This window comes from Pseudorasbora parva, chromosome 10 (assembly GCF_024679245.1).
Source record: "Pseudorasbora parva isolate DD20220531a chromosome 10, ASM2467924v1, whole genome shotgun sequence".
NCBI classification, from domain to species: Eukaryota; Metazoa; Chordata; class Actinopteri; order Cypriniformes; family Gobionidae; genus Pseudorasbora; species Pseudorasbora parva.
Genome location: NC_090181.1, coordinates 5,629,886 through 5,652,400, shown reverse-complemented (window position 1 = coordinate 5,652,400; position 22,515 = coordinate 5,629,886). Strand labels below are relative to the sequence as shown.

At 38.6% G+C, this 22,515-nt stretch overlaps 1 protein-coding gene across 1 annotated transcript in view; it reads right to left on the bottom strand.

Moving 5' to 3' along the window:
- The window catches only part of si:dkey-16j16.4 (uncharacterized), a 50,325-nt gene extending 28,585 nt beyond the window's left edge, over positions 1-21,740 (bottom strand). The window contains exon 1 of the mRNA XM_067454966.1: positions 21,138-21,740. Coding sequence (XP_067311067.1) covers positions 21,138-21,206 — 69 coding nt within the window. The 5' untranslated portion in view covers positions 21,207-21,740. The remainder of the gene's footprint in view (positions 1-21,137) is intronic.
- Positions 21,741-22,515: the final 775 nt, after the last annotated feature.

The window sequence follows — 22,515 nt, the reverse complement described above, 5'->3', positions numbered from 1 at the left end:
ATGTTTTCGAATACCTTTACATGCAAATTACAGTATGCTTTTGAATGTCGGATAGAAAAGCAGGTTTCACTGAATCTCTCAGCAATCTCTCAAGCATTGCAGAACTGTAATGTAATATTAATAATGTAATAACTGTAATATTCCATCTCTTAAAGTCCCCCTGTAGTCAATAATCACTCATCTTTGATCCTTAAAATTTCCAGTGAAAGAAATGTGGTCATGCCTTAAAATTGCTTTAATGTAACTCTACACCCTTGCTTCATTTAGTATACGTGGATACAAGAATATGCAAATTAGCCCCGCCTCCACTCACACCAGCTCAGAGATTCACTCTCTCAACTATACTGGAGTAAACGCTACACAATGGCAAGTGGAAATACTGGTTTAATTTAGCCATACATGTTTGAATCAGAAACTAATTAAGTAGAAAAAGTTGAAGAGTACTGAATTATACAGGCTCGTCTACAATCAGTGTATCAGAATGGTAATGCATTTTATGTATCGCTCTACATAATGGTAATTCATATGGTTAGCCTTTTGCTTGACCATCTTATCAAACAGCTAATAATGTGCTGCGATTATGTATTCCTGGTCGTCATCTCAGAGTCAGACAGATGCCCTCGAACAATCAGTATCCTCAGAAACGCTCAGGAAGACACAGTTCAACCAAGCAGCAACCTCCTCCAGTTTCTGTTGAAGCAAATACGGAAGTGACTTAAACTGCAATTCCTCGACAGGCGCCAGAAGGGAGCAGAATCTCATTGAGCCCCATGTTAAAATTCCCAACTTTACAGCAGAAAAAAACTTGTTTACAGCCTGGTACAAGACGTGGTTTTGGTCTATATGGCTAATTTTGCGCTTCATGACAACTGTGAGGGGGTTAGTTTACCTTATATAAAGCCTTAAAGTTCTGCATAATTGATGGGCAATTATTCATTTCAACAGAAAAATATACCGGGATAAGCTGGCGTCGCAGAAGTTAATGATGCCCACGTGTTGATGTGATTGGTTACAACATGTTTGTGACATAGTCTTTTTACCAATGCCGTTTTAAGGAGAAAATACTCAGCAATGGTGTTGACATGACTTTGCATATGGTTTGTCTTAAAACATATTAAAAACACCACACAGACATATAAACATTACAAACTTGATTTTCACCAAAGAGAATCTTTAAAATAAAAGCGCCATGGGCGAACCCAAGACACAGTGATAGTATCACATGGTAATACTTGCTGCTCTGATACTAAATGATAAACAAGTTCATGTACCATCAGAATTTACAAGATATTCCAAGCAATATGTCCAAACATATTATTAGTGATTTTCCCCATGCTACGGTGGTAGGCACAGAGGCAAAAACGATGCTCCAACAAACCCATCTAACTGTTGTGGCAGTCAAGCAATGTAACCAGTGCATTTAATACAGATTTCAACTGATGTGGGGTTACATATTTCCTCATTTAGCAGATGTACTTCATTAAAGTTACAGTATCACTTTATTTCACAGCCTGGTTCCCCATGTGTTGGTTCTGGTTCCCCATGTAGCCAGCAGCCATATCACCCTGTAGCCCAAGACTGGTTTCCCACTGAAGCTAGGCAGGGCTGAGCCTGGTCAGTACCTGGATGGGAGACCAACTGGGAAAACCAGGTAGCTGCTGGTAGAGGTGTTAGTGAGGCCAGCAGGGGGCGCTCACCCTGTGGTCTGTGTGGGTCCTAACACCCCAGTATAGTGATGGGGACACTATACTGACAAAGAGCACCGTCCTTCGGATGAGACGTTAAACCGAGGTCCTGACTCTTTGTGGTCGTTAAAAATCCCAGGATGTCTATCGGAAAAAGAGTAGGGGTGTAACCCCGGCATCCTGGCCAAATTTGCCCATTGGCCTCTGTCCGTCATGGCCTCCTAATAATCCCCCTCTCCTGATTGGCTTCATTACTCGGTCTCCTCTCCACCAATCAGCTGCTGTGTGGTGAGGGTTCTGGCTCAATATGGCTGCCGTCGCATCATCCAGGTGGTGCTGCTCATTGGTGGTGGTTGAGGAGATTCCCCCCTTCAATGTAAAGCGCTTTGAGTGCCTTGAAAAGCGCTATATAAATCGAACGCATTATTATTATTATTATTATGTATGATTTATGGTTATTAAAATACCTGAGCAATAACTAGGTACTAACCCTGAACCTACCGCTAAACCCAACCGTACCCAATGTATTTACCTTATATTCCCTAATACTTCACCAAGTACAATGTGAGTAAGCACAAATTAAGTGCAACCTAACTGACTAACAAATATGTAATACAAGCAGCTGTGTGTATATTAACTACAGTATTTTAATATCCAATAAGATATCAGATCTGTATCTAATAACTATCAGTTAAGTACTGTGCTAGTTTCCAAATGCATGGATGTAAAGTATGTTGACAGTATAAATTTGAATAGGAAAGAATACGACAATTCTCTATTATGGTCGCTATGTAACTTTGCCTTAGCATGACTGGATAGCACTACTTAAATTCAACAGGCAGCACATTCATTCAGAAACTGATTATTCATCTGAATAACTGACATACAAATTTAGTAGGCCAGAGGAGCGCCACAGGAATGAATGCGGCCGTGCTTCAGTGTTTCTTTAAAACTGTACATGATAAGAGCCGCATTTTTGTATGAGGTGTGCATGAGGTCAGTAAGCATGCATTTGAAGCAGTCTTTATGCTGTTGAAATATAATCATAAGGTTACATCAAACCATCATAAACAGCCCTGTTTATGAACATGACTGCATGGCTTTCTGCATGAGCTTTACTCGGTTCACAGCCCAGTTTCCTCGGAATAAGCAGTGGACCTGAAATAATTTGCTTACGCGTGGATTACATCTTTCCTTTGTAATCAGGAATACATCATTTTCAACCAATATGAAGTGCAATCCGGGGAAAAACAAACCATATTATGGCAGTTATGTTATCAGATGGTCTCAGACATAATCCATGGTGCCGTATTCATGTACAGCAGACAATACTTCAAATAATACCATAATACGTAAGGGATGTCCACCCAGCCGGTTGTTATCGCAGAATAAACCCCGACAAAATGATCAGGACTCCGACGCGAAGCAGACCATCTCTGAAGGGGTTTATTCTGCGATAACAACCGGCTGGGTGGACATTATCCCGCTTATTACACGGCTACTAGTCTCAAATAAATTAGACACTAAATATTGTCTTGAGATTAAATATTTTATTAGCTCTTACGCAAAGCTTCCGCGAAGAAAAACTGCTTTAAGCCTTTATCTATTGCTGCTAAATGTTGAAAATGAATGCTGAAAGGTTTTTTAGTTCACCCAAAAATGAAACCAGTCCTATGATTTACTCACCCTCAAGTCATTATAGGTGTAAATGACATTCTTCTTTCAGACAAATACAATCAGAGTTATATTTAAAAAGTCCAGGCTAACGTTAATCCAAGCAGTAGTTGTAACGTTAGCTGTTTTTGAAGTCTCACACAGACAGCACGTGAACGTGGAATTCAGTTCTCTTTGTTTTTAATTTAAAGGAACCCTCAGACTTTTTGGGACTTTAGTTTATTCACCGTATCCCCCAGAGTTAGATAAGTCCATACGTACCCTTCTCATCTCGGTGCGTGCCATAACTCTGGGTCTGATGCACACACCGCTAGCCTAGCTTAGCAAAAAGGCTGGAGCTGCAACAGCGCAATGATATTATGCGCTTGCACAGAGAGCGTACTGGGGACTATTTTCAGGCGCTGCATGATATCATTGCGCTACTGCACCGGCAGTAAAGTTCCTTTATTATTACACAGGAATGAGAGTGTAGATCCTAGTCATATCGGTCTAGAAAATCGATGTAACTATACACATCATAACAAATGTTGGAAAATGTTGGCGTTTTTTGTCACTTATTGAGCAGTAGGCTATATATGGAGCCGGTTACCTCCAGTTTTTGTGCTAAGCTAGGCTAACGGTGGGTGCGTCAGACAGAGTATAGGCTTATCTAACTCTGGGGGATACAGTGAATAAACTAAAGTCCCAAAAAGTCGGCGTGTTCCTTTAAACGGACACATGCTCTTAAAATGAAGTCAAAATGCCTGTCTCGGCGAATATCCTCGTAAACCCAGTCGGTTATGTGTTTAAAAAAAATCGAGAAAGAAAATGCAAGCGTGTCATTTATATTAGATCCGTGCATTCGTCTTAAAGGGACAGCAGCCTAATAAACCCACAGCTGTGTGTGTCACCAATGGTGATCAAACAACAAAAGAGAAAATTACTTTTGTAGCTTTAACAAATATATTGTATTAATTATTTTAGTTATATTTCATTTATACACTGAAGACATATACATTTTAAACTTAGATTTATCAATGCTTCTAATTTGTTGTATATTTTCTGCGCAGATTCACTCTGCTGCAAAATCACCCCATTAATAATTCTAAAAGGATTCATCATTTTCAAATAGAGCTATTCAAATCATCTGATGAAATTGTTTATTGCGATATAAAAACATCGCAGAAAAACAAAATATGGCAATGGAAGTTTTTCAATATCGTGCAGCCCTACTATAATTATCACAATCGGAGATATATCATATAATATACAAAAATACCCTAGCTCTTCCAAGCTTTATAATGGGAGTGAAAGGTACCTTCGATTTCGAAGCCCAAAAAAGCATATCCATCCATTCTTCGGCCAAAACTTGTCTTGTGTATGGCCGTTACCAGAAGCCAGTGATTAGTTTATTAAGTTATAAATATGGATATTTTTCTTACAAAAACACATGGCTTGGCTTCAGGCCTTTATTAACCCCCTAAAGCTGTGTGGAAAACTTTTATAATGGATGGATGGAGACACTTTTTTAAACTTCAAAATCTACCACAACCACTATAAAGCTTGGAAGAGCCAGGATATTTTTTAATATAACACCGATTGTGTTCCGATGAAAGAGGAATGTCATGTACACCAAGGATGGCTTTAGGCTTAGTAAATAATGGGGTCATTTTCTTTTTTGGGTGAACTTTCCCTTTAAATGTAAAGAAGTCTAGGATCTAAAATGGTGAGTATAATATAAAAGTGCCTGAGTTTTTCAGGGTTAAAAACCGATCCCAGATGTTTCCTACGGCATAAACTCGCACAACCCATTTGCATATGCAACAAAACAGCATTTGCATGAGAGTCTGACGCTGACTACAATGCACTGCTCCTGCAGGTCTAACTGTTTGCATAGCTTATGGTTTACTCTCCGTGTCCTCCAGCCTTGTTTGAGCTCGCAAATTGTAGGGTTGTCAATGTGTTTGTATATGTAACATAATCAGCTGCCCTGTAGCTTCAGGGTCTACAGTGCCATCCTGCAAAGCACTCTGGGAATGAGAGCGACAGGGAGGTGCCACTGCTGTCACGGCCTGCTGGATTAGCATTGGCTGAATGTGTGGGGTAGATTAGGGTCAGTGATGACGGTCATGGATTACAGGCTTTGGAGAGGGTGTGTGAATATGATATCAGCTCAGAAAGCTGTTGGCACACAAATGAGCTGTTAGGGTGATAATGCTGAAAGGACAGTCACGTGACAGTCTTAATGTTATTATGAAGGCAGCATATGTCCTAAAACAGACTAAACCAACGCAGTAATATGTAACTGTAACGTGCTCTGAATTCTATCCATCGTGTGTCCTTTAACACGTCAATAGGTCCTGATTTTGCAGTGGCCTGTAATGAGAAGTAATTGGACTATTGACCTTTATTATAGTTTCTAAAGGTGAAATGTGTAATTTTTGATCAAATACTTTGGTGGAATACCATACTTTTGATTGAATACCACTTTAGATATTCTACTAGATGTTATAACATGGAGAAGGAATAGGTTGCAAAGTTTCCAGAATTTCTATGACATTTTGGAAACTTTTTTCAAAATCAGTGACCGAAACAGACGTGCAGATTTTGATGTACACACAATGTGGATAAGCAACAACAGGTTAATGTGTCAGTTGTGTGGACAATGGATTGACAATATTAACTTTAACAATTTTATTCCGTAATGATATGGTTTCGTGATGCACAGCATGAACAAAACATCACAAAACTTTTTAAGCGCATCTGCCACTCAAAAGTTGCAAAAAGCTTTGTTACTTTTAAAATCCTGCTGATATTATTACAAAATAAGCAATAAATGTTGCTTTTGTACTCTTTAACATGGCGTGACAGATCGCTGTAGCGCAGTTGAAGTGGCTCAAGCGCATGTGAGCCGATCTTCTCATCTCCTCTTTACTACATGTTACAGCACAAAATAAACAGGTGAACTTCAGAAGGTATATTGAAATCACAATCGCTCAATCAACGGAAAAACGTCAATAAAACAGCTTATAGGCTGAACTTATAGTTACATTTAATGTTCATAAACTCAGTAACTAGAAAAAAATGACTCTAGAAGCGCATGTTCTTAACACAAATATAGATACTCATATTACTCATTATATTTTGACTTAACTTTTCAAGTCTTCATTATTAAATAATGTCTTCACTATTTAACATAAGTTTGAATACCTCTGTCATGGAAACAAGTTATTACACTTTATTGTTGTTTAAATGTTAAATGTTAGAAATAAATCTGTTATTAAAAAGTTGATATAAAAATGGCCTTATGTTAAATTTAAATGTTTGTATGTTATGTTTAAATTTTTGCCCGTTTCAGTTTTTAGCTTTTGAATTTTTGGTTTCAGCCCAGAATTTATATTTCGGTGTATACTTCTAACGATAAATAACTTTGCAACTGTGTCAACTAACTCTCAATCTGCCTAATATCCACGAACGCTTTATTTTGATGCTCCTCAACAGACATTGCAGACTATAAGTAACTGTGCAAGTACATGTCAACTTATTGTACTTACCTAACAGTCTACTACAGTTAGTATTGGGCAACAGAAAGAATATGCAATATAAAAAATATAAAATTATCTCAATAATGCATGTTGATGACAGTCTATTGGCAAAATTTAGAGCCACTAGCTGCAACGCATCATAGTATTCGTCATCTTGAGTAAACATGGCTGAAAGCGAAAAGGAGGAGCTGGTGAAAAAGACCTGTGCAATTTCCATTATTTGGTTCAGATTTAAGCCTTCCGACAAGCAGCAGCAAACTATCCTCTGTAGAGTGTGTGGACCATCAGTTCAGGAAACGCACCTAAGCTGTTCTACCACCTCAAAACGAAACATGTCACCGAATACTAGCATTGCCCCAAGATCCAGTCCGAAGAACGCAGGACAGAAAAAACAGGAACTGATCCAGGCCTCTATCCAACAGTCATTTTCAAAAGGCACTCCTTACAGTAGGAAGAGCCCGCGATGGATTGAAATTGCCAGGGTCAAAACTGTTTACTTGTGTAAGGACTTGGTCCCTTTTCAAATGGTAGAGACTTTAAAGCCAATCTCGAGCTATTGATCCACAATACGAAGTGCCAAGCCACAAATATGTTACAAAAAAAAAAAAACGAGATGCCAAAATTGTATGCCGAACTCCACGAAAATGGGTATCATGGGTTGTTATCATGGCTATCAAAATCCAGTGTTCTGTATTTTGCGTACGTGAGTTTTTGTTGTAGGTGGCTATTGTAGATGGCTATAAAAAATAAAAAATTGTGTACTGTGCTAATTAATTGAGACTTCTTACAGCTCTTACAGGTTGTTGGCCTTGTTTGTTTCGTTGCTTCTATTGCTCTCCCATTTTTTGTAAGTCGCTTTGGATAAAAGCGTCTGCTAAATGCTTAAATGTAAATGTAAATGTAAATGAAAAGGTTGATGTTAGAGCTGTGGACTTGAAATACTTTGCCACTACAACGGACCTGTGGTCGAGCCATACCATGGAGCCTTTAATATTTCATTTTGAATGAGCTATCGCTTTAAGTCACAAAAGAATGCCGAGCGGAATCAAAGTTGGTGCTCATGAGCACCCTTCTAAACACGACATAGTAAATTGGATATCTCAAATGCGCCAAAAATTGGGACATGCCCCAAGTCTCTCATTATGCGGCAAAAGAGTTAAAACCATGAAAATCTTCTAATGTCGATGGCTAAATCAATGGATTAAAAAAAGTCCTAACCCACTTTCCAGCCGCAGCCCTCAGAGAGAGTCCCTCTGAGAGTTTTAATGGTGTCTGTGATGTCAAAGCAGTATTGCTGTGTAGTGGGCGGTAGGTGAGAGTTGCATACTGGGCGTCAACACGCGTGTCACAGCCATGGGTTCTAGCTACGCCATCTGCTCAACAGTTTAGGATCCTGTAATCATGGCCTTTCTGTGTGTGTAGATAATGTGTGTTCCACAGAAAGCAAATAACTAAGTGTGAGCAGTGTAACATGCCACCCTGCTCCTTCCATACCCTCTCAAATTAAACACTTATATGCATACATGCAAACACAGTCTCATAAGCCAACAGATATGTTTCAGATGGAATATCCCAATTCACATACGTATAAATCACATTAACTTACTTCTACGGTTCCACATACTACATTTGAGACCAGATAAAACTTTTTTTTAGGTTCCAAACTTGACAACTTTATAAATAAATGAATACAACTTGACCTTAAAGGGGTCATATAATGCCATTTTTATACAAGTTAATAGGATTCTTTAGTGTCTAAATGAAAACTTTGTAATATACTTTAATTAAAAATTCTCATTAGTACTGTAAGAAAACACTCGTTTTACCTGGTCAAAAACAGCTCTGTTTTCACTCTGAGTCTCTGAGGAGATCTGTGCAACTGTGTCAATTTGAACCAGAGTCAGACCAAGATGACAGCTCCAACAAAATTCAACATTTACGGCTAAACAGGACATTTCTGAATGGTTGGTTGACGTTATGTCACTTTGATCTGTCTTTATGTACTGGCACGGGTAACAAAGCACGAATGCTATGTGTTTACTGATGTATATTAGTTCATTGACAGATTGATGTTACAGTTAATGCCAATAAAAACTTATTTTTTCTGTTAATGTCAGTTTGTCTGTGATGCTTAACGTTATCTATGCATTGTAATAACTTTTTACAGTAACAGACACCGTTATAAACCATCTACATAACTAAACTTAGTGTTAACACATTTATATTAACTTTAAAACCAGCGTACAGTTTGTAATAACACAATAACCATAACGCGTTGTTCATTATAAACGTGGGATTATGAATTATATTGAGAACATCATACATAGAAAGCATGCCGTAATGTAACTTACCCTGTAAACTTTAGCTGCACTCAATGGCCCTCATTTATCAATCTTGCGTAGAAACTGGTGTATATGTTGGCGTAAGATTATGCTTACACTCCTCTCACCGCCTGATTTATGAAGCTGTGCGTACCTCTGCAATCCAGGTGTACGCAATACTTGCCCTTGATAAATGCCGCGGCTGAAAACGATCGTCATTAGAATAACACGCCCCTATATATTCAAGTCTCCGCCTCCCCCACACCCTCATTTTACGCCATGGACAAACAGAAGACGGCAAAGAAGCGAAACTTCTCCGACGTGGTAGTCGGGCGCGCTCAATCATCTCACTAGTCCACTAGTCAGGGCACTGATTAGGACATAAGTCAATGGGCTGACTCCCTGATCAGTGCTCTGACTACTGAACTTGTGAGATGATTGAGACGCGCCCATCATCACCAGGGAAGTGGAAAAAACCCCGAAATTGTTTTATTTGGGAACTTAAAGAGTGGAATTAAAGGCACCTACAAAAACAAAATATGGACACAAATAACGAGTACTGTTAATAGTGTGGAGGTTGAGAAGCGCACTCCAGCAGTTTAAAGCTGTTTGGATGATAAATTACCATCACTGCATTATTTTACAGCACGTTTTGAAACAATTAGCATTTAATTTCGTATCACGGCACATGTATTGGGGTGTACAATGATGATGTGATGTGGAGTAAGATTCATTTTACATTAATAATTACATGACAATTTGTAAGATTCTTACTTATTATTATTATTATGATTATTATTCTTAATGACGCTTGTTATTTAGAAGAAGAATGTCTTTTTATTGATTTTATTATTATTTAAAAGAAGAAGGTCATTTTTATTATTTTGTCAGTCTGAATTATTTTAGTCCCAGTCCGCGCAGCTGCCGGGCCAGGCGGGCCTGAAACGTCAGATAAAGCGCACAGGCTCGCGACTGGAGGAATACATATGCCTAAAAATCAAACGCTTTGGTAAAGTCACACAAATTAAACATTGACGTTCATGTTGCACAAAAATAAACACTGAATGTTGTTGTTGGGGTTTTTAACAGTGGGTCATATAGCATATCTTGTCAGTGCGTTTTGTGGTGTTAGGAATTGTTTTTCTGCGCATTTTCCCACTAACTCAAACGTGCGTACACCACCTCCTGAGCTGGCGTAGGATTTGAGCGTGCCGTACGCCAACGTCCATATTGATAAATCTCAAAGTCACCGTGGGTTTGGGTGTACGCAAGGTGTACGCTGGAAATTTGGTGTACGCACTTTTGATAAATGAGGGCCATTGTGAAGAGTGAAAGCGTTTCAAACTACACTCACTTCTTCTGGAGGTGCAGCAGGAACATGAATAGCTGGTACAGATATTTATTCAGGAGCAGCTTCAAAGCAAAACCTGCTTCATACTAACCCCCTTTTAAAAAGCAGTGTGGTAATAAATGCTTAGCGGTTCACGCAAACATAAAAGCATTGACGAAAATAAAACTCAGCCACTGTGTCTTCAGCGGTTCGGATTTAGGAACATCAGAATGACTGCTGCGTTCATTATTACACCCAAGAACAGAACACCACAATCGCTTAGACGCCATTCTGCTCCAGAGTCTCTACTTATACAATGGCGGATATTACGACAACAGCTTGAGCTCGCTCAGGGGGCGGGTCTGAGGTAAAACGCTGCTTGTCAATCAACAGTCGTGGGAGGGGTGTCCGACCGTGTGACGTCACACATCGAACGGCTTGATTTGAGACAGGGGAAAACATATAAGGAGATTAAAAAAAAAAAAAAAAACATTGGATGGATTTTTATCATTATAGGATGGTTGTGTACAGGCACTGCCAACACACATTTCCATACAATCAGCTTGTAAAAGTGTATACCATTATATGATCCCTTTAAAAAGATGAAAGGGAAACGACGACAAAAATGTATCCCATCAAGGGGTTGTGGGCAATATAAGCAAACTAATGAAAATATTATAGTTTACTATCATGCACATTTTTTAATGTATAAAACCTTGAAACCAATTTATAAACGTGTTAATAGTAATAGTATATAAAAAGGGAAGAAACTACTGTACATTTCTGACTTTTTAGATCAGAAAAATGCCTCCATTGTGTTCAGTGAAATATTGAAACATATGAAACATTTCTGCTAGTCCTCAATTGATTCACAAGCAGAGATAGTCCACCTAAAAAATGAAAACCAATCATTTACCTACCCTCATGTCATTTCAAACCTGAATAACTTTAGTAGATATTTTGATGAATTCAGGGTACCACTTACATACTTTTCAAAGTGTGTGACTTTCAAAAAAACGCGGTGACATTTCTAAAAACATCTTCTATGTTTAACAGAAGAAAAAAAATGTATTTTTGAACCGCATGAGGGTGAGTAAATGACTCATGTAAATGATTCATTTTTGTGTAAACTACCACTTTAACCGTTATCTTCAGGTAAGAACATAACCCTTCTCAAACAAGCCGTCTTTATGTATAGCTTTCAGCTATAACACTTAGTGAGGGTGTCACAGTCTCAGCATTCACTGATGATATTTATGACCAACCACAGCTGAATGGCGACCAACTTCCTAACAATGTCCAACAGAAAGTGCCTAATCACTACCAGCCACAACCCTGCATGTTTCACATTTTCACCTAGTGCAATAGCAGAACTATCAGTATTAAAAGACATTCTGTTCCAATGAGGACAGGATTCAATGAGACGATTATACCAAATGATTGACAAAAATATCTGATAATGCTTTTCTAATTACAATGGTGTGCGTGCTTAATATCAGACCTACAGTAAGCTGCCAATTATGTCAAAGGCCTATAAAATCTACTGCAGCCTGAATAGCCAAAGTACATTTTTATTTCTGTCTTTGGCTAACCTCTTGGCTTACTTCTTGATATTGCCAAACACTTTTTTCTATCATGCTTGCTGACTAAAACTATTACGAGTATCCAACTTTCTGTAGACTGGCTGCTAGATTAAGCTTGGACAACATGTAAAATGACATTGAGCTAGAATTTCCAGTATTTTTCCTTCTGGCTTATAGAAACACAAACATTTGACAAACCGTTCATGGTTTGGCAGCAGTTTCATTACATTTTTCATAAAGTCTGCAAAACTGACAAGTCAATGACCGTTTTGGCTAGTGTGTTAACATAAAACAAAGTTTATGTAGGAAGGAAGGCTAATGTTTTGTAGATTGCAAATGAATGACTAAAAGAATCTGATGTACTTTCCAAGTCTTGCAAGACCAGCAAAGGCCCTTTTGTAACATAAAGCAGACTGCTAACCATGGGAGTGTTTAGGCTAAGTCCTCTGCGGTCCATTTAAGATCACACGAAGAAAGAAAAAACAACAACCAAACACTCACAGCTGCGTTTTTCAATTTCTACACCAGTGCACGAGGAAAAAAACCATCAAAAGGGGATCAAGTAAAAGGCAACTACACATTATTAAACTAAAACACAGGAAAGACACAATAAACAGTTTCAAGATTTAAACAAACATGGTGTGTGTGTGTGTGTGTGTGTGTGTGTGTGTGTGTGTGTGTGTGTGTGTGTGTGTGTGTGTGTGTGTGTGTGTGTGTGTGTGTGTGCATGAAGGAGACTTCTGGATAACCTCAGGGTTAGCACAGGTCTGTTTATGTCCTCCTTGAACAATGATGGTCCATTGTTGATGCACCCTCACTTGCATTTGAATACTAGTATTTCTGTATTTTTCATCTAATAAGGCACTTCCACATGACTTGTGTCAAAATTCACAATGCGTAAGACTATATCGCTCTATAGAGCAGAGCAACACTGCAGACAGCAAGTTGTGTGCAGGTCAAAAGTTGCTACACAAAGCTCAAAGTTCATTATCAACATACAATATTAAAGTTTAGGGGATAGTTATTATATTTTATACATTGCATGGCCTATGCAAATTAAAGGTAGGGTAGGTAATTTCGTAGAGGCTAGCAATAGCAAGCTAGCTTTGAAAGCATTAGACCCCCCCCCCCACCCTTCAGAGCGTCTCCAAAGCCACGCCTCTTTCAAAACACATGACCGCTCACAGCCAGAGCAGAGTCTGCAAAGCATCACAAGACGAGAGACGAGATAGCAGATTCATTTCGCCATTAATAATGTTGACATGAAAAATGTTATCTGACGGTTAAAAGTCACGTGTTGCTATCTCTTAATTACGGTTACGACTAGGGCTGTGACGGTCCCCATGACCAGCGTTCCACCGAGGTGGTGAGGTGCCACCAACGGTAGTGTGCACGTGACATGACACTATATGAAATGCAAAAAAAAATTTGTATAGAATATAACATTTGCAATTGCAGTTGCTTTTTATAACCTGTACCTTTGAGCTGTATGTGTTTTATAGACTAGCGTATAAAATAGCTAATTAACTAATTCTACCTCACGCCATATATGGCGTTTCCTTAGTTTGAGCGCGGCCAAATCCTTTTTTTTTTTTTTTTGCTAGGTTCCGCAAATTAATTTCATGTTACGCAATGGACCTGGTTGGGAAACCAAACTCTACATCTGGTATCATTTTGGATTTGTGCCTAACGAAAAAGGTGAACCTTTAAATAAGGATAAAAAGCCATTTGCCGGATTTGTAAAAACTAAATGTGTGTTAAATGGGCTAACACACAAAATCTCGAGAGCCATCTCCAATCATGTCATCCATCTGCGTTTGTACAAGTTATGTCCCGTGAACGCAAACGCCCAGCTGGTGGTCAGGTTGGTATTGGAGAGGTTTTCGCCAACCAGGCCAAATACAAACGAGAGCGTGACAAGTGGAAAGTGCTGACAAGAGACGTGGCAACGTATTTACGCACCGCTCCGCAGTTTTTATGCTGCCTCCACGTGCCATCGGAAATTTAATAATTCCGACTTCTGAAATCGTGATTACGAAATCATTGCATTCAAGTTTCAAAATGTGAGGGCGTTCATGTGCAATCTTTTCCTAGGAAACTCGAATTTACGATAATTCCAAGAGCAAAGGCAGCATTATTCCCCTGCATGTTACGAATTCTGTTTGAAAGTTGCAACGATTTATAGTTTAATATTTAACTTTCTTATTTACCCGTTTATTTCACTGTATTATCTCTGATATTTAATTTATTTCAATGTTAGCAGGCTGTGTTTCACTTATGTACTATAAACACGCACGTTTGTTAACAGATGTTTAAGCCTCATTTTTTAAATCTCACAATATATATAGTTTTTTAAAATGTGAATTGTTTTATTTAAAAGCAGACATTCAAGCTTTCTTTAAACATATGTTTTGTGTTTGTGTGGCTATAGGGCAATATTTTAGTTCATCGTTTCAGTTTCAGTTTCATCCCCCACCCCGAGAACCCCACAAACACTGTGCCTTCGCGCTGGTGGTTGATCAATAACCACCGCGGTGGTAAAAAACTGCCACCACAGCCCATTTCACCCACTACATGGTGTGAAAGCAGCATATTTTGGTTCGGGGGAACTGTAAAAGGTTAGCTGCTGTTTGTTTTCAGCGCTCGACGACTATAGTCTATCTACAACTATGCACCAATGACGTGATGTGTGTACAAGATGTAATATAAGTCTCATTTGTCCCCAGAATATGTCTGTGAAGTTTCAGCAAAAACACCACAGAATATTTATTATAAGATGTTTTGAAAGCCTCTATATGGGTGCTAGCAAAAGCAAGCTGTTTTCATGTGTCTCTTTAAATGCAAATGAGCTGCTACTCTCCACCCCCTTTTTATAAATACCAACGGTTTGACCGACCTCATTTTCAGAACATGCAAGTACGTTATATTTTGTGAATGTACACAAATCGCCTTTGTCAATGTGCTGGTTAGGATGCTATACGGTGGCTAAGTTACCATTGTCTTTGCATTCACAGAGATCAGAGCTATGTCCGTTTTATTTTTAAGAAGTTATAAAAGTGCACTTATGCATTATACAGGCAGTGAGCATTTCCGGGATAAAAATAACAAGATAACAATAACAAGTGACAATAGAGGCTTTAGCCACATTTGCACATTCAGAAAGGCTATTTGCAAACACACACATTATAAAGTGCAGTGCCTGCGTGGTCTGGATATTTATGTTTACTGACCCTCGTTTGCAAAGCAGTCCAGTGTACAATAAATCACACAAACATATGAATATAGCTTATTTCTTGGGCACATTCCCATCACAAATAAAATGAATCCACAGAGGCTCAGATGCCAGGAGAAATAGATGAGACATCTAATGACTAGCTGTTCTAGTCTACTTTTGCCATGGTGTTAGAACTGGTACACCACTGTCGCTTGCAGAAACAAAATGGCGGCTCTGTAGGTGGAAACGGGCAGATTAAGGGGCGGTAATATAATAAGATCCACTTCCTATGTCACTAAGGGAGTGAAATCTGACCAGCTCGTTTTTTTTTTTTTTTTTTTTTTTTGCAGAGAAGGTCTTACCAAATCAAAGTTACTGGGTTGTCCTTTTCCACGTTTTCTGGGTTGGTAGATGCACCGGGAACCGATTACAGCACTTAAACACGGAAAAAACATGATATGTCCCCCTTTATTATTTAGACCACTTATATTATTAATTGCTGTCAGGATGTGAAGAGAGTTTCAACCAGTGTTTATAAAAGAAATGTCCTACTCTACCTTTAATACATAGTAAAATCATCCTTTTGTGGCTCTGCAATACTTTTCATGTGGAGGTGATGCTGAAGCCCTGATGCTCGGGCCATTGCTCATCATTTATCTTCAGGCGTGTGTCTGTGGAACAATCTCAACAGGAACTTCTTCCAAAGCTTCTCAGTGGTCTACTAAATCTACTCCAACATGACACACACAGACACTTATAAACACACAGCTCCCGTCAGCAACTCAGCAGTCTCAAAGACATTTCTGGCAGAAGGCAGCACTCCAACCATCGTAATTGTATTTATAAGTGTAAGCCATAGGGTCAAGCTGAGATCAGGACATGTGTCCACTGGTACAGGAATAACAGTCTTTGGCAATGAGTGGTCACCGTAAAGTAACTTCCATACTTTGAACATCTCTGTTAAGATTGCAGTTTTGTAAGTTGAAGGGTTAGTTCACCAAATAAAATAAAAAAGACCAGAAATTTGCCATAAACCTACGAGAGTAAGAGAGTTATAGGGAAGAGATGAGATTGTTGCATAAAGTCGTCATTTTTGTTTGTATTTGCACGCAAAAGGTATTCTCTTCGCTTCATAACATTAAGGTCGAAGTCGAACCACTATTCACATGGTCTTTACCTTTCTGGACCTTGAAAGTTGCAGTAACGTTGCAGTTTATGAATGGGTCAGAAAGCTCTCAGATTTCATCTTCATTTGTGTCCCGAAGATGAATGAAGGTCTTACAGGTTTGGAACGACATGAGGGTGAGAAATTAATGACAGAATTTGCATTTTAGGTGAACAAACCCTTTAAGTAATTTATCACAACTATGGCTAAAACTTGAGGATCAGCAAAATATTTTAACTTCTGGTCTCGGGTTAGGCAATCAAAAAAAGTAGCTTTACAATACTGTCCATCTATGAATCCCTGTATAGCACATACAAATGGCATACGATTTTAAAACTTACATGAAATGGAATTCACAAGCCATATCTTATCTTATAAAATGTGTGGTCCGTACCGCCACTCCCTATAGACAGAGTGCACATAATAAAAACTCAAAAGTGAAAGTGAAAAGCAAGTGTGCATTCAAAAGCGATTTCAATACCCCACATATTGATACTGGCTCCATGATGGCCACAATATAATTACCCAACTGTATAATAGCAAGAAAATGTAAAAGCATTGAGCTTTTTTTTTTTTTTTTTTTCACCCTTATGGAAAAAAGCTCTGTAGAATGCACCATTTCCTTCCCAATAAGGTATCCGGATTTGAGCCCATCAATAGTTGGAAGGGACTTTGTTTTATCCATTCGGAACTGATTGGCGCATGAAAGGTGGGATAGCAGAATTCAGTCAATTAAGACTACATCCACATTCATCTGAATAAACTTAAAAATGCATCTTTTAAATTTTGGCCTTCTGACATTTGTCAGATGAAAATGTTTTTTATAGATGCTCCCCAAAGTAGATACATTTGAAAGTGTTGTGGACTGTGAGAATTTAGGTACACGAAACCGACGATGGATGTTTAGTCATGTGATGCATGTTGTACCCATATTTATCTCTGGTTGTATTGGAATTGTTATGCCCGCTATTCACGTTCATAAACTAATTAAAGATACATTTTACTTTGTACAATCTTCATAAAACACTAAACTAAATTTGACTTGCTGTCCTTGCGTAATAGACCTGAAACGCACCAGTCTGTTGCATTATTTTCCTGTTAACACTGTAAAGCTGCATTGAAACAATCTGCATTGTAGAAAGTGCTAGGCTATATAAAGAAAGATGGCTATATAAAGAAAATATTTTGCTAATAAAGTGATTGTGCTGGAAGAATGGTGTGAGAATTTTTTACATCTGATCTCTCAGTATTATCTCAGTGAGCTTATATTCTGTATGCACTGTAAGGTGACTGAAGCATTTTCAGTAGTTTCAATAGGGGCTTTCGCACCAGAGGAACATTTTCATTGTTCCTATAAGTACCTGCTGTTGTGGTGCGTCCACACCTCAGGAACTGAGAACGATTTTAGTTCTAGGAACGCAATTAGCTCCTACTTCAGAGTAGGGTCTAACCCAGCACAGCAGGATCTACCAGTGTGTACATTGATTAGCCGAAAGATGCCGTACAAAACAAAAAGCCGTACAAATAAAAAGCTTTGTAAACACACAGTTTACATATACTTACTCCATGAGCTAACTTCACGTACATGGAAAACAGTGATAGATGGACCGACTCAAAAGCACTTCTCAACTTTTACGTTAAAGGTCCTGTTCTTCACGATTCCATCATTCAAACTTTAGTTAGTGTGTAATGTTGCTGTTAGAGCATAAATAATACCTGTAAAATTATAAAGCTCAAAGTTCAATGCCAAGCGAGATATTTTATTTAACAGAAGTTCCCTTTTAAAGCCTACAGCGAACGGCCGGTTTGGACTACAGCAGGAAGTGCAGGGATGTAATGATGTCACTAGAGCCGTTTGTTGACTAACCCTCCGCCCACAAGAACACGCAAAAAAGGGGACGTGGTCTCGTTGCTCTCCCATGTGGAGACGAGCGCGCATTGAGCGCTTGCATCTCCCCGTTATGGTAAGAGGCGGGACCTTTCCGGGCAAAGTGCGCTAAGCTGCTGTCCAATCACAACACGGGAAGCGCTGGCCCAATCAGAACTCGTTACGTATTTCTGAAGGAGGGACTTCATAGAACAAGGAAATCATCAGGCCGTTTTTAGGACAGAGCAAACAGCGCTGTACAGATAAGTCAATTGTGTGAAAAATACTGTTTTTTTACACGCGAAACATGAACTCATGTTATATTGCACACTGTAAACATAATCAAAGCTTCGAAAACACGCGAAGAACGGGACCTTTAAGATATAGATGTTGCTGAATGCTTTTGGCTGGCTTAAACCACTTCAAAGTTCATACTGGCGGTGTGAATGCAACCAGGAAAATAGCCCTAGGGAAATATTTTGTTCTCGGGGGACCGCCCTAGTGACTAGTTCCTATAACTGAGTTCCTGTAACTACCTGGTGTGAAAGTCCCTACTGTGGACAATGGCAAGCAACTTTTGGAAAGGCTTGAAAATGTTGAAAATGCTAGTGCGGACAGAGTCTACAAGCCAGCTTCAGATACATCTGGATATATGTTAGTATCCTTCTAAAACACTGACACACACTTTAAGGAACCCTACTTCTCATTGTATTCCAATGGTAACTCCTCTTTTTCCTAATCTGTCCTTATTATTGCCTTAATCTTTATTACATTAACTTAATAAGCAATACATTAACATGTCAACTGTTGCCTGCATTGTGAATTACAGTAATCTATAAATATACCTAAACAGCTCTTCGTAAACTGGTTAGAAGCATTAACAAATAGACTATACACATGTGGCCTAGTTGACACCAACCAAAAAAGAAACTCATTTCAGAAGCAGAGCAAGCTATTTTTTCATAATCTTGATAATGAATCTTGCACAATAAGACAAGAGTCATGTATTAAAGGGAAAACTCTCTCACACACATACACGCACACACAAAAAATGCTGATGAAAATTCTTACTAAGAAATGAAGTCATACAGGTTTGAAACCAAATGCAGTATACAGTGCATGCTGTATGTGTACTACTGTATACATTTCCCCCACCTTGTTTTTTTTCCTCATAACCAAGATAAGCTAGTCACATCTTTTAACACTGGCCTCTCCAATTTCATTCATTACTCATCAGTTTTACAGTAGCTTTCCATTCTGCTATTGCCACAGACAGTGTCTCCCTTTGAGGAGATGATAACTCCTCACCAGGAAGGAACTCAAACATGTGGCTGAAGGGCACACCTCACATGACAAATAACGAAACTGGAACAAGCAGATGGTCAGATCAATCAGCTTAGGCGCTGTTTACACCTGGTATTAAGATGCGTTTTATTCAATCGGATCACAAGTGGACTAAACACAGGTGTAAACGGGGTCTAAAACCTTTTGAGCTTGCCCACTTCCAATAACTACCAGAGTCACACGCATTCAACCGGATTTCTTTCGTAGTGTAGATGCTCAAGTGATCGAATGTGTTCAAACAGCCACTTAAGACCATCTACTCTTCACCTACTGACATAATGAGTAAACATTATTGGAAGAGCGCTAGCAAGACGGGATTTATACTTTGTCAGCCAGAGACCCAAGTTTGGTTTGACGATGAAAAACGTATACAAAGCACAATGGTCTCTCACCATTCCTGATCTCTAACACAGAAAAGGAACAGAAACGAAAGCTGATGCTCTCCGTACCTTACCCGTTGTCTCATAAATAATTTGTGCCTGTTTATTTTGTCCATTAGAGCAAAAGATCTGAAAAAAACATACATTTACCCACCCATTGACCCTCCTCTCGAAGAAATCAGGACAGAAGTGGTTGAAAGTGGACAAAAGAGAGGGGAATAAAACACCAGGCGTAAACAGGAATGTCTCCCCCATCTATTTGCGATCTGATCGACCAAAACGCACCATAATACCAGGTGTAAACCGGGCCTAAAAGTCGAATAGGGAAATTTTGAAAAAACGCTTCTCAGGCGACATCTTTGTGGAACATCAAACCATGTGCACAAACAAGAGGCATACACACCTCAATGACTTCGAGAAAAGTTGGTGTGGTGCGTTTATGAACAATTTATGATTTTATAACATTGGACTCAAGAATTTATGGATTCCAGAAAGGTGTCGCATCATGATTTCTCCTGTTAAAACTTTTAACTCACAAGTTCATCTGGTTCTTTGGATTATTCCTTTGAATAAAGGTTTTTATTTCACTTAGTCTCCGAGCCGAGGGCATCTTTTCATGTTGTTTGTGAACTCTCAGTATCAAGTGTATGTGTGTGTGATCACTTGAGTAAATATGCACAGGAGTATGAATGATTTAAAGCTAGTCCTAGTAACAAATCCTCCTTGAGCTTGTGTAGTACTCTGGGATATGAGCATGATAAATAGGAAGCTTCTGTATTCAAGTGGAACAAAGTCATAAGACAAAGTGCTTTATGCTAACGCTTTGCATTACATTGTTGTTACTAGAAATTACAATGAGTTCATTATTTTAGTAGTATTATTCTGTGCTTGTTTACAGTTAACACACTGTATTGTGAAGTGTGGCCAGTCATTTGAAATCTAGCCTACTATATTTGCATAAGTGCAGTTCATGCATCTAGGTCTATAAGGGTACTTATGCCCCCACATCATTTTTATTTATTTATTTAATATAGTGATTTACCGACTTACCTTTAGTTGAAATGGATGGATCTCATTTAGAGAGTGTCTTCTGAGTTTTTTAGTGAGGGTCTTCAGCATTCTGCCCTTCTTTGTTTGTTCTCAGCTTAGTTTAAGAGATCACTTCTTCAAATGACAGATTCCTATCAGATACATAATTGGACCGATCAGCTCTTTCTACGAACAGTCAATGCGTGTATTCAGAGATGTTTAGCTCCATGCAAACAAACTCGTGCTGAAACACAAATAAACACCGATCATGAGTTCCCAGAGGCAGAACGACAGCAGATCTCCGTGCAGGAGGAACCCGGTCTGTTTTTAAAGTTAAGTCTCATAACTTGGTCTAAACATCCATCACTCCGATGAAGGTAAATGCATTAGATCGAACTGTTTTAAGTCCTGTATGGTGTTGAATTGATCAGCGACAGTGACATTCGTCGTCAAAAACGTTTTTAAAATCCAGAAGGGTAAAAACAATGTTATTCTTACTCCAAACGACAGATGGACGATGAAGCTAATGTGTGTCTAATAAAAAAAAAAAGTCTCCATAGAATCTCAATCGCACTCATACACTCACTCACGCACGCACACACACTCACACATACACACATACGTACGTATGCGCACTACACATACTACTCGCTCTAGCTCATGCTAGCCGCGCTCTCTCATTGGTTGCTTAAACCGATGATGTCATTGCGTTCTAAAAAAGGGGGCGGGTCAGTAATATCTTAAAGGGATATGAAGAGTTAGCAGGTTTGTTTAGGAAAAAGTGGAGCACTCCTATAGTAGCTAGTGAGGGCCTAATATTATTACATTATCTATTTACATAGTAGAATATACTATAGTTCTTTTTCATACAGGCCTATGATGTCTAAAATGTTATGATGTTTTAGAAATATCTTCACTTTACACACACACACAGTGGGGACTTTCCATAGACATAATGTTTTTTATACTGTACAAACTATATTTTACCCTAAACATGTCCCCACTTCATTTTTCAAGTTCAAGTTCAAGTTCAAGAGTTTTATTTGTCACATACACAGTTATACAGAATACAACCGGCAGTGAAATGTAAACAGGTCCGCAAATAACAATTAACAAAAAAAGCACAATAAATTATAAAATAGGGATAGGATAAAATAGGAATAGGATAAGGTGTTATATATATACATATGTAGAATTATGAATAAATCAAGTAAAAGAAATAAGAGATGTGGAATAAAATAAGTGAGATAAAGTAAACTGGAGACTATAAAAATAAATATGTGGATAACAGAAGTGCAGGAGTGTAATGTGCAAACAGCATTATAATGAGTAGTTACATGGAACACAAGAATAAAGTGCAGTGCAATATCAGTATCTGAGTTTGTTAGTACATAGAGTG